Source organism: Dendrobates tinctorius, unplaced genomic scaffold, assembly GCF_039654945.1.
Source record: "Dendrobates tinctorius isolate UK_male_01 unplaced genomic scaffold, ASM3965494v1 ptg000149l, whole genome shotgun sequence".
Lineage (NCBI taxonomy): Eukaryota > Metazoa > Chordata > Amphibia > Anura > Dendrobatidae > Dendrobates > Dendrobates tinctorius.
Window position 1 is genome coordinate 4,056,136 of NW_027361816.1, and position 16,367 is coordinate 4,072,502.

Sequence of the window (16,367 nt, forward strand, 5' to 3'; positions counted from 1 at the left end):
CCAAAACAATGACCCGTTTGAAAGGGGAGAGAAGACAACGATCTTTTAGGTGTGGCATCCGCCCGCCAGCCGTGGAGCCATAGGGCTCTTCTAATGGAGATCACATTAGCGACAGTTTGAGCCGCGCAATTGGCGGCATCAAAAGAAGCGTCTACTACAAAGTCAGCTGCGTGAATTATCTGCCTGGCGACAGTGGTTGCCTCCGGAGGAAGAATGGTACCTTGGAAGGAATTAATCAAGACTTCTACTCAAGCCTTAGTGACCCAAATTGCCGCGAGAGATGGGAAAAAAACGCTGCTCTTGAAGCTTAAAAAAAAAAACTGAACGGGCAAGGTAGTCAATTTGACAATCGGAGGGGTTTCTGACTAAGGAACCCTCAGAAGCAGATAGGAGCGTTTTAGAAGCAAGATGAGATACAGGAGGGTCCACCAGAGGGGACTGTAACCAATCCTACATTAGGTCTGGATGAAAAGGGTATTTAGCCTAAGTAGACTTTTGCCCTGTGAACCGCTCATGTGGCTGATCCCTTTGTTACTGAACAGCTGGTAAATAACATGCGCACACGCTAGGTTCCCCTTAAATGAGCTAGGGTGTGCTGGAGCGGAATATTTTCTTCATCCAACCTCAGAATCCTGTTGACTGATTCTATAAGAGAATCAAGCGACTCTTGATCAGTTGGGGGATTCTGAGGGGCTGACGTGTCAGATTCGAATTCTGAGCCGTGCTCGCTGTGAACCTCAGGAGAGGGCGAGCGAGACACAGGAGTCGCCAATGCTGAGGCGCTGGCAGTCCCTTGGACGATTATGGTCCCTGCTGGGGGACAGTTCCCGGCCGACGCCAGAGCCCTCCGCGGGAGGTAAGGACGCTATCTGCCTGGGTCAGAGACTCCACCAACCGTGACAGGGATGCAGCCCAGTCAGGGTTACTAAACGCAGGAGGCCCGTCAGCAGCGGCGGCGAGGGACATTGGAGCGCAGGTCAGGGCGCAGTCCGGGTCGCAGTCCGTGTATAACAGATTAGTCTGTGCACTGGGTAAGGCAGACTTGCAAGTGGTACACACAGTAAAAAACTCAGTGTGCCTTTTTAACAGCCCGTTTAGCCTCCTTAGATTGAGGCATAGCGCTCCTGGAAGGGTTAACAGCAGTCTGTCTGCAGCTGCAGAGAATGTGCTGTGAAGGGGTTAAGCTTTAATCTGAGGGCAGATGCAGCTTACCCGGTCTTGTGCTGGGTCCCCGGGAGGAAAAAACGGTGGCCTTGTGGTGTCACCCGGTATCCGGCTGTCCAGAGCAGGCATAGCGCTCATGAAAGGGTTAACGGCAGCTGAAGACATGGCCCCCGAGAATAAAATTGTGCGTCTCGTAAGTGATGAGAGGCGCCAAGAGGAGGGGGCGACTACGTTAGTGCGGGCGTCGCCGGGGGCGGAGAGAGGGTGGCACCATTTAAATTGCGGCCTACCAGGCCGGAAAAGCCGGGGACTAAATTCTTGGCCCACCCGAGAGCCGAAAGCGGGGGGGGGAAGCGCGATTGAGCGCTGGGCAGGACCCGACCACATACTTTCACTCCTGTGTCCTGTGCTCAGGCAGGTCGTCGCTGTCCGGGGTCTTCTTGTCTCATCCTCCAGGTGATGTAGCAGAGCTGGAGGAGGTCTTAAAGGGGTATGCTCAATCAATCCACCCTGTGGTAGGGGGATGGAGAGCTCTGGGGCTGATTCAGGGCATCCGAAAAAGCGCTGCTCAAGTCCTTCTCCATGCACTCCTGTGCTATGTCCTGTTGCGCTTGCCCTCATATCCGTGGAGTACCAACCGTAAGGGAACCATCGTCAGAGGAATCAGCCCCATTCGTCGCAGGAAAGTGTACGGGGAGGTATACTCCGCGTGCTTGCCTGTTGTTGGTTCGAGGGAGAGCAGGCCATAGAAAAGAAATAAAAATTTACAGAAAATTCAAAAATAAAATAAAAACGGTGGGGTCTGAAACCAGACCCAAGTGCCTCCTACAGACTCTAAGCAAAGAACTAGAGAAATCTCAGCCAGCGAGAGGGTGTATACTGAAGGGGAGGAGCTAACTTTTTTTCTGGTTTACTTAGTGTCCTCCTAGTGGAAGGTAGCATAACACCCACTGTCTCTGTGTCCCCCAATGAGACGTAGGAGAAAATCACAAAATATCAGGGATAGATCAACAAATAGGATACAAGAAATTATCCAGGTCATTCAAACATTTATATTATTAGATAATATCTTGGAAAAGTCCATAGTTGCACAATAACTCACCAATGAAAATAGTCTAGAGTACCCTATAATAGAGCTCATGCCCAAATAATGCCCCCTCTTTATGAGGTCAAAGGAGTCTGAGACCAAGGATCCAAAGAACAAACCAGTCTCAGATCACAATCTACATGCAAGAAAAGTTACCAGAACTTACTTTTTTTCCCTTATTGGGCTTAAGAACAATTGTATTACTGCGGTTTGGTGCAACCAGAACACTCTGTTTGAAGGCCCCAGTCTACAGAAGAGGAGCACCGTGCTCTCTCCATTGGTACAGGAAAACGGGCCCTTAAGGAAACTGGCTGCATCTATAAAAGAGCAATTAAATGGTCCCCTAATAAGTCTGGATGTGATGAAATGGGTAGGGAGATGATTACTAAGAAGAAAAGTGCTGCACAGTATGACCATTTTACGGCAGTAAGACCACAAACGGTTACTATGCCACGTAAACCCAATTTCTAGACATGGTCTTTAGTAGTCTAAGATCATGAATACAGTTGGTGCAAATTGCTTTTCAGGACATGGTCCATCGGTCACGTCAGTAATCTGTGACTGCTGGATGGGATCCCTGAGAACCGCTTCTAAATCTGCCGACACCCGTGGCTCTTCTTTTCATTATCTGGCCTAGCCGAACATCATCGTTGCAAAAGAAGATCTGTGGATGACATGTGGCAGAACGCGACTCTCAGGGTTGCTGTCCAGCTGCCATAGATTACCAGGTACTGCAAATCAATTCTCACCAACTCTAGTTGTGAAGTCTAAGTACTAAGTGCCATCTCTTTTGGTTTATACAATGTATTTCTTAATAGCAGAGTAAGAGTGCCGCACGACTTAGAGCTGCGGAGAGAAGTTCGTCCACATTTACGTTCTAGTCGTTCTGAAAAATTCCTTTTCCCTTAGATGTTTGTCTTATTTTTCTACATATGGTGGGCTTAACACAGTGAACACAAGTTAGATTTGGAGATGTCAGTGGTGAGAGTATGCAAGTTTCATATGGCCGACAGTGATAGCCCGATTATGGACTACGATATCTGTGCCAGTCGTTGGGTCTCTTGGCCAAAACGCAACAGCCTCATAGCCATATAAATAGGTTGCGGCGTTTGGGTCAGGAGACCTGTGGCTGGTACAGACATCGCAGTCCATACTTAGAAGATGAATATTGGACATGTGAAACTGGCATTATAGTCAGAAACTTATTGAGAAAATAAATTAATTGAACAGTAAAAATTAAGAATGAAGAAAAAAAAACAAAACTTATTGTTTCACATGTATGGCCAAATTATCTGAATGAGTAATTAAAAAAAAAAAATAAACACAGGGGGCTGGATAATTTCATACTGCGCAGGAATAAAACGGACCAGGAACAGACGGACGTCTATAATGTACAGTATGTTCCTTCAATACTACAAAAAGAGTCCACAAAACCCCAAACTCGTCCCATTTAATGTGAGAATGTTACAATATTCATGTAATTTTCAATCCGGTGAAGGTTATGCCGGGCGCCTGGATGATGGGCATCTCATTTACGATGCTAAAGAACGTAGACAAGATCTTGCTAATAGATCTGAATTACAAAAGTAGAATAATACAGAGCCCCTCACCGTGGATGGGTTTAGAGTGCTCTTGTATTTCGCAACGCGTTGTACCTGTGGTAACATCCCATACCACAATCTTTCCACTTGCATCGGCAGATGCCAGACGTAGGGCGTATGGGGAGCCCAAATTATGATGATAGTTTTCTCTGGCCCATTTAACCTGCAAAAGACAGAAATACATGAATCAGCACAAAGTCCTCCAATTAATGGGACGCAGTCCGCAATTCGAAAACAAAAACGTTTTGTTAAACCTTGTTACTTAAGGGGGATGTCAACTGAGGACAACTTATTATTTGTCTTATTATGATTTTTGGTGAAGCAACAAAAAAAAAAAAAAAAACACAGATTTTACACTTCTAAACATACAGCAGTTCTAAAAGTATAATGCTTATATATAAAATAAAGGTTTTCCTTTACTCTCCTTTGATGAGACAGAAGACTGATACCATATTTTTCGGATTCCAATGGGAAGGTAAGCTGCAATTAGAAGGATGCTACTGGCCCCTGAAGAAGCCACAGCAGTGGTGACAAGCATTGGAATAGGGCACTTTCTTGACCCTCTTGACAGAACACTTTTTACTGCTCATGAGCTATAGGCATCTCCATGTGGTAGGTGACAATGTCACTATTATGTGGCACCAACCCTTGAAAATTAGTTTGATGTATGATTCCTACTAATTGGGATTCTATTGCACATGCTCTCTTTTAAACATTAGACTTGTAGACCTTCTTTCTTTTAAAATGTATCCTGCCCCTCTAATTATATTTAATCACATGGACTGTTGGATTTATTGTGCTGGTTGTTTATTTTTACTGATCACCAGTCCATTATTATTTTTGGTTTGGGCAGTATTAAAGGGACTCTGTCACCCCATTTTTGGACTATCAGCTGCTGGCACCGCCATCAGGGGCTTATCTATAGCATTCTGTAATGCTGTAGATAAGCCCCCAATGTAACCTGAAAGTGAAGAAAAACGAGTTATATTATACTCACCAGGGAGCGGTCCGGTCTTGGTTCGATGGGTTTCTCGGTCCGGTGCCTCCTATCTTGTAGAGGTGACGTCCTCTTCTTTGCTTCCCGTCGCGGCTCCAGCGCAGGCGTACTTTACCTGCCCTGTTGAGGGCAGAGTAAAGTACTGCAGTGCGCATGCGCTGGACCTCTCGGACCTGGTGCGGCGCCTGCGCACTGCAGTAATCTGCTCTCAACAGACAATGGCAACATCTCACAGAGATGGGTATACAGTTAGGTCCATATATATTTGGACAGAGACAACATTTTTCTAATTTTGGTTCTAGACATTACCACAATGAATTTTAAACAAAACAATTCAGATGCAGTTGAAGTTCAGACTTTCAGCTTTCATTTGAGCGTATCTTCATTTAAATTGGATGAAGGGTTTAGGAGTTTCAGCTCAGTAACATGTGCTACCCTGTTTTTAAAGGGACCAAAAGTAATTGGACAATTGACTCCAAGGCTATTTCAAGGACAGGTGTGGGCAATTCCTTCGTTATGTCATTCTCAATTAAGCAGATAAAAGGCCTGGAGTTGATTTGAGGTGTGGTGCTTGCATTTGTAAGGTTTTGCTGTGAAGGAAACATTCGGTCAAAGGAGCTCTCCATGCAGGTGAAACAAGCCATCCTTAAGCTGCAGAAACAGAAAAAACCCATGCGAGAAATCGCTGCAACATTAGGAGTGGCAAAATCTACAGTTTGGTACATCCTGAGAGAGAAAGAAAGCACTGGTGAACTCATCAATGCAAAAAGACCTGGGCACACACGGAAGACAGTGATAAAGGCTGGGGCAGCACAGGTGCATTCCACTGATAAAGACAGCCAGTTAACCCATCAGGGTCTGGCTGCCTAGTGGGAAATGCACACTAATAAGGCTTGCATAAGACATAAGTCACACTGATAAGTGTGATGCATAGTGTCTGAGCAGCCTATCAATGACGCCAAAATAGGCGGGCCGCTCAGCACTGTATACATGCATCACACCAAATACCAAGCCAACATGAAGGGCTAAGCTGCATCCTGTAGAAATGATAAAAAGTGCAAAAAGATAAATGATAAAAAATAGTCTTATGCAAGCCTTATTAGTGTGCATTTCCCACTAGGCAGCCAGACCCTGATGGGTTAACTGGCTGTCTTTATCAGTGGAATGCACCTGTGCTGCCCCAGCCTTTATCACTGGGGCTTTGCTGTATTCTGCCAGTGCATTAGTCAGGGTTTGGTGAGTTGCCTAACAATTTGTTCGTTTTTTGTAAATTTTTGGAAAATTTATTTTTTCTTGTGTTCGCCATTTAGCTTCAGTGTTAGGGACTCACAATATCTGGGGACCCTTGACGATGGGTTGTGAGCTTATCTGCTTTGGCCAAAATAGTAACCAATACCCCATATTTTTTATCATTTATCTTTTTGCACTTTTTATCATTTCTACAGGATGCAGCTTAGCCCTTCATGTTGGCTTGGTATTTGGTGTGATGCATGTATACAGTGCTGAGCGGCCCGCCTATTTTGGCGTCATTGATAGGCTGCTCAGACACTATGCATCACACTTATCAGTGTGACTTATGTCTTATGCAAGCCTTATTAGTGTGCATTTCCCACTAGGCAGCCAGACCCTGATGGGTTAACTGGCTGTCTTTATCAGTGGAATGCACCTGTGCTGCCCCAGCCTTTATCACTGGGGCTTTGCTGTATCCTGCCAGTGCATTAGTCAGGGTTTGGTGAGTTGCCTAACAATTTGTTCGTTTTTTGTAAATTTTTGGAAAATTTATTTTTTCTTGTGTTCGCCACACACGGAAGACAACAGTGGTAGATGATCGCAGAATAATCTCCATGGTGAAGAGAAACCCCTTCACAACAGCCAACCAAGTGAACAACACTCTCCAGGAGGTAGGCGTATCAATATCCAAATCTACCATAAAGAGAAGACTGCATGAAAGTAAATACAGAGGGTTCACTGCACAGTGCAAGCCACTCATATGCATCAAGCATAAAAAGGCTAGACTGGACTTTGCTAAAAAAAAACATCTAAAAAAGTCAGCACAGTTCTGGAAGAACATTCTTAGGACAGATGAAACCAAGATCAACCTCTACCAGAATGATGGAAAGAGAAAAGTATGGCGAAGGCGTGGTACAGCGCATGATTCAAAGCATACCACATCATCTGTAAAACACGGCGGAGGCAGTGTGATGGCTTGGGCATGCATGGCTGCCAGTGGCACTGGGTCACTAGTGTTCATTGATGATTTGACACAGGACCGAAGAAGCCAAATGAATTCTGAGGTATTCAGAGCCAAACTGTGCGCTCAGATCCACCCAAATGCAGCCAAACTGATTGGTCGTCGTTTCATACTACAGATGGACAATGACCCAAAACATAAAGCCAAAGCAACCCAGGAGTTTATTAAAGCAAAGAAGTGGAATATTCTTGAATGGCCAAGTTAGTCAACTGATCTCAACCCAATTGAGCATGCATTTCACTTGTTAAAGACTAAACTCCTCGCAGAAAGGCCCACAAACAAACAGCAACTGAAAACCACCGCAGTGAAGGCCTGGCAGAGCATCAAAAAGGAAGAAAGACAGCGTCTGGTGATGTCCATGAGTTCAAGACTTCAGGCAGTCATTGCCAACAAAGGGTTTTCAACCAAGTACTAGAAATGAACATTTTATTTACAATTATTTAATCTGTCCAATTACTTTTGGTCCCTTTAAAAACAGGGTGGCACATGTTAAGGATCTGAAACTCCTAAACCCTTCATCCAATTTTAATGTGGATACCCTCAAATGAAAGCTGAAAGTCACAACTTCAACTGCATCTGAATTGTTTTGTTTAAAATTCATTGTGGTAATGTCTAGAACCAAAATTAGAAAAATGTTGCCTCTGTCCAAATATATATGGACCTAACTGTACCTTGACATTTAGTAGAGCGGCTTATTATACATTTTTTGCAAAAAAATGTATCAACCAAATACCCTGTTTTATCATCTTTTTACTAGCAATTGCTGTTTACTGTTACTTTTTTTTTTTTACAACAGAGTATTTTTATACTTTTGTTTTACTGTGTTTTTCTGTGTTTCACATTGATTGTCACATAGCTGTGTGGCATGGCACATTGTCCTGCTGGAAAAACCAGTCCTTAGAGTTGGGGAACATTGCCTGAGCAGAAGGAATCAACTGATTTTCCAGGATAACCTTGTATGCGGCTTGATTCATATGTCCTTCGCAAAGATCAACCTTCCCAATTCAAGCCTTGCTGAAGCATCCCCAGATCACCGATCCTCCACCAAATTTCACAGTAGGTGCAAGACACTGTTGCTTGTACACCTCTCCAGGTCTCCATCTAACCATTAGACGTGGTGTTGGGCAATGCTGAAAATTAGACTCATCAGAGAAGAATACCTTACTCCACTCCTCTATGGTCCAATCCTTATGGTCTTTGGCAAACTTCAGTCTGGCTCTCCTTTCCTTCTCATTGATGAAAGGCTTTTTCCTAGCTTTACATGACTTGAGCGCTGCCTCCAGGAGCCTGTTACTAACTGTTCTTGCCGTGCACTTCATCCCAGCTGCCACTCCTTTTGTATGTCACTTGATGTCATCCTGCAACTGCTGAGTGACATTCGAATGACGGTTCCAGTCAGTGGAGAGTCGTTTTCGCTCTCTGCCGGTCTGTAGCTTTGTTGTCCCCAATGTCTGCTGCTTGACCTTGTTGTAATGGACTGCCGTCTTAGAAATCTTAAGGATGGAGGCAACGTGACGCTCATTATATCCCTACGCTAGTAAAGCCAGAATTGAGCCCTTCTTTTCCTCACTCAAGACTTTTCTTTTCAGCTCCTTTGGCATGGTAAAAATTATTTTTCATTCCTATTACTTTTGGAATATTAAAAGCATTTGTTTTGCCATCCAGATTGTCCTATTGCAAAGGATTGTGAATACCACAGCAGGGTATTTTATACTTTCCTTCATTAACTAAGATTTGGTTCAGGTGATCACCTAATCAGAAGCACATTAAGTACAGGTGTACTCTGGTTGGAATTCAACTGATACTGGAATATATATATCTTGTCTCGAGTTACCTAACAGGAGCTCCTGCTCCACAGGCTGACCGCTCATCAGTATTAGCTTCTGGGGAAGCTGCCTTACTGGGATCACCATCCTTGCGACCAAGGCACTCCAGTTCCAGACCCTCAGAAGGTCCGTAGCTTCCCCAACGCAGTGCCATCACAGAATCTGCACACACATGTTCTCACCCTGTGCTCTTCAGGAATCAAGTCCCCTTGTGGAACCTTCCAACCCAGCGACCATCCAGGTACTATTCAGGAAGTCTGTCCACTCATTGAACCTTCCAACACACAGGCCTTCCAGGTATGCGGCCTCTCCGTGTGCTATTCAGGAAGTCTGCCCACTCATAGGACCTTCCAACACACAGGCCATCCAAGACCTTACACACAGAACATATGAACCAAACTATTGTCACATTATGTAGCTGGTGGGAGGTGTGTGTGGTTAGCCAGTCCCGCCCAGCTCTCCGGCTAACCCTGTAAGCAGGGCTGTGGAGTCGGAGTCGGAGCTCATTTTGGTGGAGTCGGAATAAAATGGACTGACTCCGACTCCTAAAATATATAATAAATTGGATACAGTAATTCAATGCAGAATGTGCTGAATATTTTTTCATAGGAGTTTGGGAAAGTTATGAAATGTCCTATAAATGGCTGTTCTATTCTATCTAAGGCTACATTCACACACAGCGTTTTTGCTGCGTTTTTTGAGGATATGTTTTTCAGCTGCAAAAGCAGATCAGATTTTTTAAAAACCGCATCACCTGAAAGGTTTTTGAGCTCATAATGTTTTCAATAGCAAAAGCAGATTAGAAAGCTGCTCCATCCATTTATCAATATCTGTCTGTCCATATCTTATCTGTACCAAAAACAATGAAAGCCAGATAGCACAGAGACTATCACTCTTTTTTTTTTAGTACCAGTCAGGTACACCTCATAGCTGCCCAAAAGGACGCCCAGGACAGGCATTGCTCGTCTTCAGTAACACATCAACATCAATTGATAGTTGGAATAAATAGACTGCATTCACCACATCTTCTTAAGGTGCAGGCTTTATTTTCAAGTGTAGGGGTGTGCAGTATGAGGTTCGCAGCAGCTGAGGTGTCAGCGGTGAACTCTAGCACCAGTGAAGCTCCTCCTCTACAGACAAGGGTACAACACAGACAAGTAAACATATTCAGAAAGAAGGAAGGCACTTATCTCAGAAGAATTGTGAGAGTGAACAGGATAACAAGATTAAGGTAATTACTTCTTAAAGCATATTTAAACTTTCAATAAACTGTGCATAAATCAATAGTCCAGTATACTGTATGTTCTCTCTGTATGCTTGATGCTTGTTTGTTTTTTCTTTGAGCTCATATACTTTTGGGAAGTTAGCTTTTATGCAATATACAGGGAAAATACAGCAACAGGATTGATGAGGACTTATATGAGGACTTGTATAGGTATAGAAGCCAAAACATCAAGTTATTAGCTCTGTTATCAGTTTCTTTGTTCCTGGAGTATGATATACAACAAACTTGCTCCCTCCCTCCTCCCCTCTTCATAGACTATGAAGCATTTAGTGAGCTGTACCCTAATAAGAAAAGCCTTGGAAATTCAAAGTAAAGCTATCTAATAACATATTTTACAAACTTTATATTTGTCATTTGTCATTATGTAAAGTTTGTTTTATTTCTATCTAAAATTATACAGTGGGGAAAGTATGTATTTGATACACTGTCGATTCCCACCTACAAAGAATGGAGAGGTCTGAAATTTTTAATCATAGGTACACTTCAACTGAGAGAAACAGAATCTACAGGAAATGTCTGACCTCTGTAATTGCAAACAAAGGTTTCTGTACCAAATATTAAGTTGTTTTTCTATTGTATCAAATACGTATTTCATTCAATAAAATGCATATTATTTAAATCATACAACGTGATTTTCTGGATTTTTTTAGTCTGTCTCTCACAGGTGAAGTGTACAATTGTAGACCTCTCCATTCTATGTAGGTGGGAAAACATGCAAAATTGTTAGTGTGTCAAATTCTTATTTTCCCCACTGTACATGGTTCCCTGTTCTTGCTGGAATTATAATATACATTATTTTATTTTATAGGACAAAATTATTTTGAGAGTGAATTTATATGATTACAAAATGTCTAAGAAGCTCCCCATGAAGTCAGCTGTATTTGAGCATTTCACAGTGACTCAAGATGAAAAATATTTTGTGTGTCAATGTATGACAAGTGACCCAGAGGAAAACAAATGCTGTGATGCCAAAATCAGCGCATACTCAGGCATTGATAAAAATGCTCCTACAAGAGCTTCCAATCTTAAAAGACATTTACAACGCTTCCACCCAGAAGTTGTCAAAGCTGTGACTGAGAAAGATAACAGAAGCACCAAGAAACCCGCACCCAGCACTTCCTGCCAGGCAAATGAGGAGGAAAGAGCATCTCAAACATCATATTTTGTAAGTGACAAAGTTACTGTAACAATGACAGCAGATATGTTTAAAAGACAGCTCATACAGCTTGTTGTGAAGGACAGTGTACCATTATCACTATTTGCACGACCAGCTTTTACAGCTCTTAATGGAGAAATGGCCCACAAACTTGGTGTTTCTCTGGAAAGAGAAAGTATTAGAAAATTAGTGATTGAAGAAGCCCTTAAACAAAAGGAAGATCTTAAAAAGACTCTCAAAAGACGCTTCATGTTTCTTAAAATGGATACCTGCACACGTCACAGAGTGAACTATTTTGCCATCAATGTTCAATATGTTTGTGACAACAAAGAAATTGTTACCAAGACATTGGCAGTAAAAGATACTAAAGCTATCACAGCAGCCAGTTTCTCCAGGCCTTAGTGGAAAAAGTCCTGCAAGATTACGAACTCAAAACAGAACAGGTTCTTGCTATTGTAACGGACAATGCTTCAAACATGATAAGTACAATTAAACTGATGAATGAGAGTAATGAACAACAGCTAGAAGAAAATTTAGGATTCAGTATGTTTGAGATGGAAGGCCACAGTGCTGTTCATGTAACTGAGGAACAAACAGATATTACAACAGAAAAACAGCAAAATTATACTTTAGAAATAGATGATCTTGTTGAAGCTGCTTCAAAACACTTTCATATTCATCACATGCGCTGTGTTGTGCACACGCTGCAGCTGGCAATAAGCGATAGTCTGCAGGAGGGACATGCTGGAAATCTGATTGGAAAAGTGAGGAAATGGGAAAGAGACGTGCTGGGAAAGGGGCAAATGTTGATCAAGCCACTCGGTGGGGCAGCACTTATTTAATGATTGAGCGATTGCTTGAACTAAAACCGTTTCTTACAGATAAGTGAATCCTCAGGTAACCCTAAATGAAGGTCAATGGACACAGGGGGCTGAATTGAAGGAATTGCTTAACCACCCATTTACCGTGACTAAAAAATTACAAGCTGAGGATTTAACTCCTGGCATTATCATAAGGGAGTGGAAGAACTTGCTATTTTGCTTGTCCCAAAGAGGTGGTTTAATCGCAGATGGCATTTCTGCTTCAATGAAACGGAGAGAGACACAGCTATTGGAAAATAAAATTTTTCTGGCAGCTGTTTATGTGGACCCAAGTCATCGTATACTGCTTGATGATCAACAGCTTAGTAAAGGAAAAGAAGCTCTGACTGAGGTAGCAGTTAGGATGAGTGGCCTACAGGAGGACTGCCAGGTGCAAGAGGACTTGGGTCCTGACAGTGCTACTGCTGCCATATCTTCATCCTCATCAGATGAGGAGTTTGACTTTGACAAGTATTTGGATGACATAGAGCAGGCAAAGCGTTGCCGCAAGGAAAAAGACTTCACTCTGTCTCCTATAGCAAGCAGATTAACCATATTTCAGCAAAATGTTTCACTTGCTCTCAAAGAAATAGAAAAATTCAACCGTTCATCAAAACTGACTGTGCATGAGGCAATTCCTTTATACCCGGAAATTGTTAGAGATGTTGCCCATGTGGTTACGGCTTTGCCTCCAACCCAAGTTAGTGTTGAGAGGTTGTTCTCTGGCCTTAAAATTATTAGGTCAGATTTGAGGTCATCTATGAACGAGGATCTGATGGAGGCAATTTTATTTCTTAGGACAAATTCATAGCCTGCACAAATGTTATTTAGTATGTTTTTGTTGAAAACTGTTTTTTGCCACTTAGGCCTGTTTCACACTTGCTTTTTTTTGCAGCGCGTTTTTCCCGCAAAAAAACGCATTGAAAAACGCATACAAAAGCATACAACTGCTGCGTTTTTTTCAAGCATTTTTATGAGCATGCATGAAAAAAACGCAGCGTTTTTATGCGTTTGTATGCGTTTTTAGTGCGTTTTTACCGCGTTTGCGTTTTTTTCCAACATTAGGTGGCCCCTCACACTAACCCAAACCATGACTTTACTAACCCTAACCCTGACCCTAACCCTAACCCTGACCCTAACCCTAACCCTTAACCAAACCATACTTAACCCTAACCCTGACCCTAACCCTTAACCAAACCATACTTAACCCTAACCCAAACCCTAACTAACCTTAACCCTAACCCTGACCCTAACCCTGACCCTAACCCTTAACCAAACCATACTTAACCCTGACCCTGACCCTAACCCTGACCCTAACCCTGACCCTAACCCTAACCCTTAACCAAACCATACTTAACCCTAACCCTGACCCTAACCCTTAACCAAACCATACTTAACCCTGACCCTAACCCTAACCCTGACCCTAACCCTTAACCAAACCATACTTAACCCTAACCCTGACCCTAACCCTGACCCTAACCCTGACCCTAACCATACTTAACCCTAACCCTGACCCTAACCCTAACCCTGACCCTAACCCTTAACCAAACCATACTTAACCCTAACCCTAACCCTGACCCTAACCCTAACCCTGACCCTAACCCTTAACCAAACCATACTTAACCCTAACCCTGACCCTAACCCTGACCCTAACCCTAACCCTGACCCTTAACCAAACCATACTTAACCCTAACCCTGACCCTAACCCTAACCCTGACCCTAACCCTTAACCAAACCATACTTAACCCTAACCCTGACCCTAACCCTAACCCTAAACCCCCTTAACTAACCCTAACTTTACCCAAACCCCTAAATTCCATTGTCTAAACTAATGGTAAAAAAAAAAACGCATGTGCAAAAAAACGCATACATAAGCATGCCAATGCGCACATATGCTCACCATAGACTTATAATGGGTGTCTTGCTGTAAAAAAACGCATTGCGCGCGCATGCGTTTTTTTGAGGCAAATCGGACGCACAAAAAATGCAACAAGTTGCATTTTGTGCGCCCGAGCGCATACCGCAAAAAAACGCATGCGCGGTAAAACGCGTACAAACGCATGTGTATGCGCACATAAGCGCATCCCATGCAAAGTATAGGAAAAAAAAACGCATGCGCTATTTAGCGCTAAATTACCGCGAAAAAAAACGCAAATGTGAAACCAGCCTTACATAGTTTATTACACAGTGTTATACAGTGCCTACAAGTAGTATTCAACCCCCTGCAGATTTAGCAGGTTTACACATTCGGAATTAACTTGGCATTGTGACATTTGGACTGTAGATCAGCCTGGAAGTGTGAAATGCACTGCAGCAAAAAAGAATGTTATTTCTTTGTTTAATTTTTTTTTAAATTATGAAAAGTTTATTCAGAAGGTCATTTATTATTCAACCCCTCAAACCACCAGAATTCTGTTTGGTTCCCCTAAAGTATTAAGAAGTATTTCAGGCACAAAGAACAATGAGCTTCACATGTTTGGATTAATTATCTCTTTTTCCAGCCTTTTCTGACTATTTAAGACCCTCCCCAAACTTGTGAACAGCACTCATACATGGTCAACATGGGAAAGACAAAGGAGCATTCCAAGGCCATCAGAGACAAGATCGTGGAGGGTCACAAGGCTGGCAAGGGGTACAAAACCCTTTCCAAGGAGTTGGGCCTACCTGTCTCCACTGTTGGGAGCATCATCCGGAAGTGGAAGGCTTATGGAACTACTGTTAGCCTTCCACGGCCTGGACAGCCTTTGAAAGTTTCCTCCCGTGCCGAGGCCAGGCTTGTCCGAAGAGTCAAGGCTAACCCAAGGACAACAAGGAAGGAGCTCCGGGAAGATCTCATGGCAGTGGGGACATTGGTTTCAGTCAATACCATAAGTAACGTACTCCACCGCAATGGTCTCCGTTCCAGACGAGCCCGTAAGGTACCTTTACTTTCAAAGCGTCATGTCAAGGCTCGTCTACAGTTTGCTCATGATCACATGGAGGACTCTGAGACAGACTGGTTCAAGGTTCTCTGGTCTGATGAGACCAAGATCGAGATCTTTGATGCCAACCACACACACGTGACGTTTGGAGACTGGATGGCACTGCATACGACCCCAAGAATACCATCCCTACAGTCAAGCATGGTGGTGGCAGCATCATGCTGTGGGGCTGTTTCTCAGCCAAGGGGCCTGGCCATCTGGTCCGCATCCATGGGAAGATGGATAGCACGGCCTACCTGGAGATTTTGGCCAAGAACCTCCGCTCCTCCATCAAGGATCTTAAGATGGGTCGTCATTTCATCTTCCAACAAGACAACGACCCAAAGCACACAGCCAAGAAAACCAAGGCCTGGTTCAAGAGGGAAAAAATCAAGGTGTTGGAGTGGCCTAGTCAGTCTCCTGACCTTAACCCAATTGAAAACTTGTGGAAGGAGCTCAAGATTAAAGTCCACATGAGACACCCAAAGAACCTAGATAACTTGGAGAAGATCTGCATGGAGGAGTGGGCCAAGATAACTCCAGAGACCTGTGCCGGCCTGATCAGGTTTTCTAAAAGACGATTATTAGCTGTAATTGCAAACAAGGGTTATTCCACAAAATATTAAACCTAGGGGTTGAATAATAATTGACCCACACTTTTATGTTTAAAATTTATTAAAATTTAACTGAGCGGGGGGCGTGGCCTGGACCTCATGTAGGGAGGACGTGGAGTGAGAAAGCTCCTGCCCGGATCCGACAATAAATCCTGATTACCGGCACTGCTGACGAGTCCCACTGACCTGGAGGGCTGCAATATCTCCCTGGGCGTCTAGACAGCGGAGGATCCTTGGGCCATGTCGAACCGCAGCAGTAAAAAAGATAAGGAGACGCCGGGGCGCGCCTCTGCTACATCCAGGATGGCGCCAGCAAACAACAAGTCGGCCGGTAGTGGAGCGATGGGAGCTGCTGGCAGGCTGGAACGATATGCAAGGGTGCCTCCTGCTGCTGCTCGATCGCCCAGTGCACAGACTGAGGCAGACGCTGGCTGCAGCATGGAGCTGGAGGATCATCTCTCCAGGGAGAGAACAGTGAGTAAACTGGGCCCCCCTTCAGCCCGACACGTGCAGACACAGGGGCCTGTGCTGGAGGAGGAAGGAGTGGGGGATGGGGAGCAGCCGGA

General features: G+C 43.8%; 1 protein-coding gene across 8 annotated transcripts in view; it reads right to left on the reverse strand.

Annotated features, from left to right (window-relative positions):
* WDR11 (WD repeat domain 11) overlaps positions 1-16,367 on the reverse strand; it is a 183,252-nt gene that overhangs the window by 134,799 nt on the left and 32,086 nt on the right. For all 8 annotated transcript variants that reach the window (XM_073546625.1, XM_073546624.1, XM_073546621.1 and 5 more), the window contains one exon: positions 3,862-4,015. Coding sequence is in view for 7 of the 8 variants with exons in the window: in XM_073546624.1 (XP_073402725.1) it covers positions 3,862-4,015 (154 nt within the window). In the remaining variant the exon portion in view is untranslated. The remainder of the gene's footprint in view (positions 1-3,861; positions 4,016-16,367) is intronic.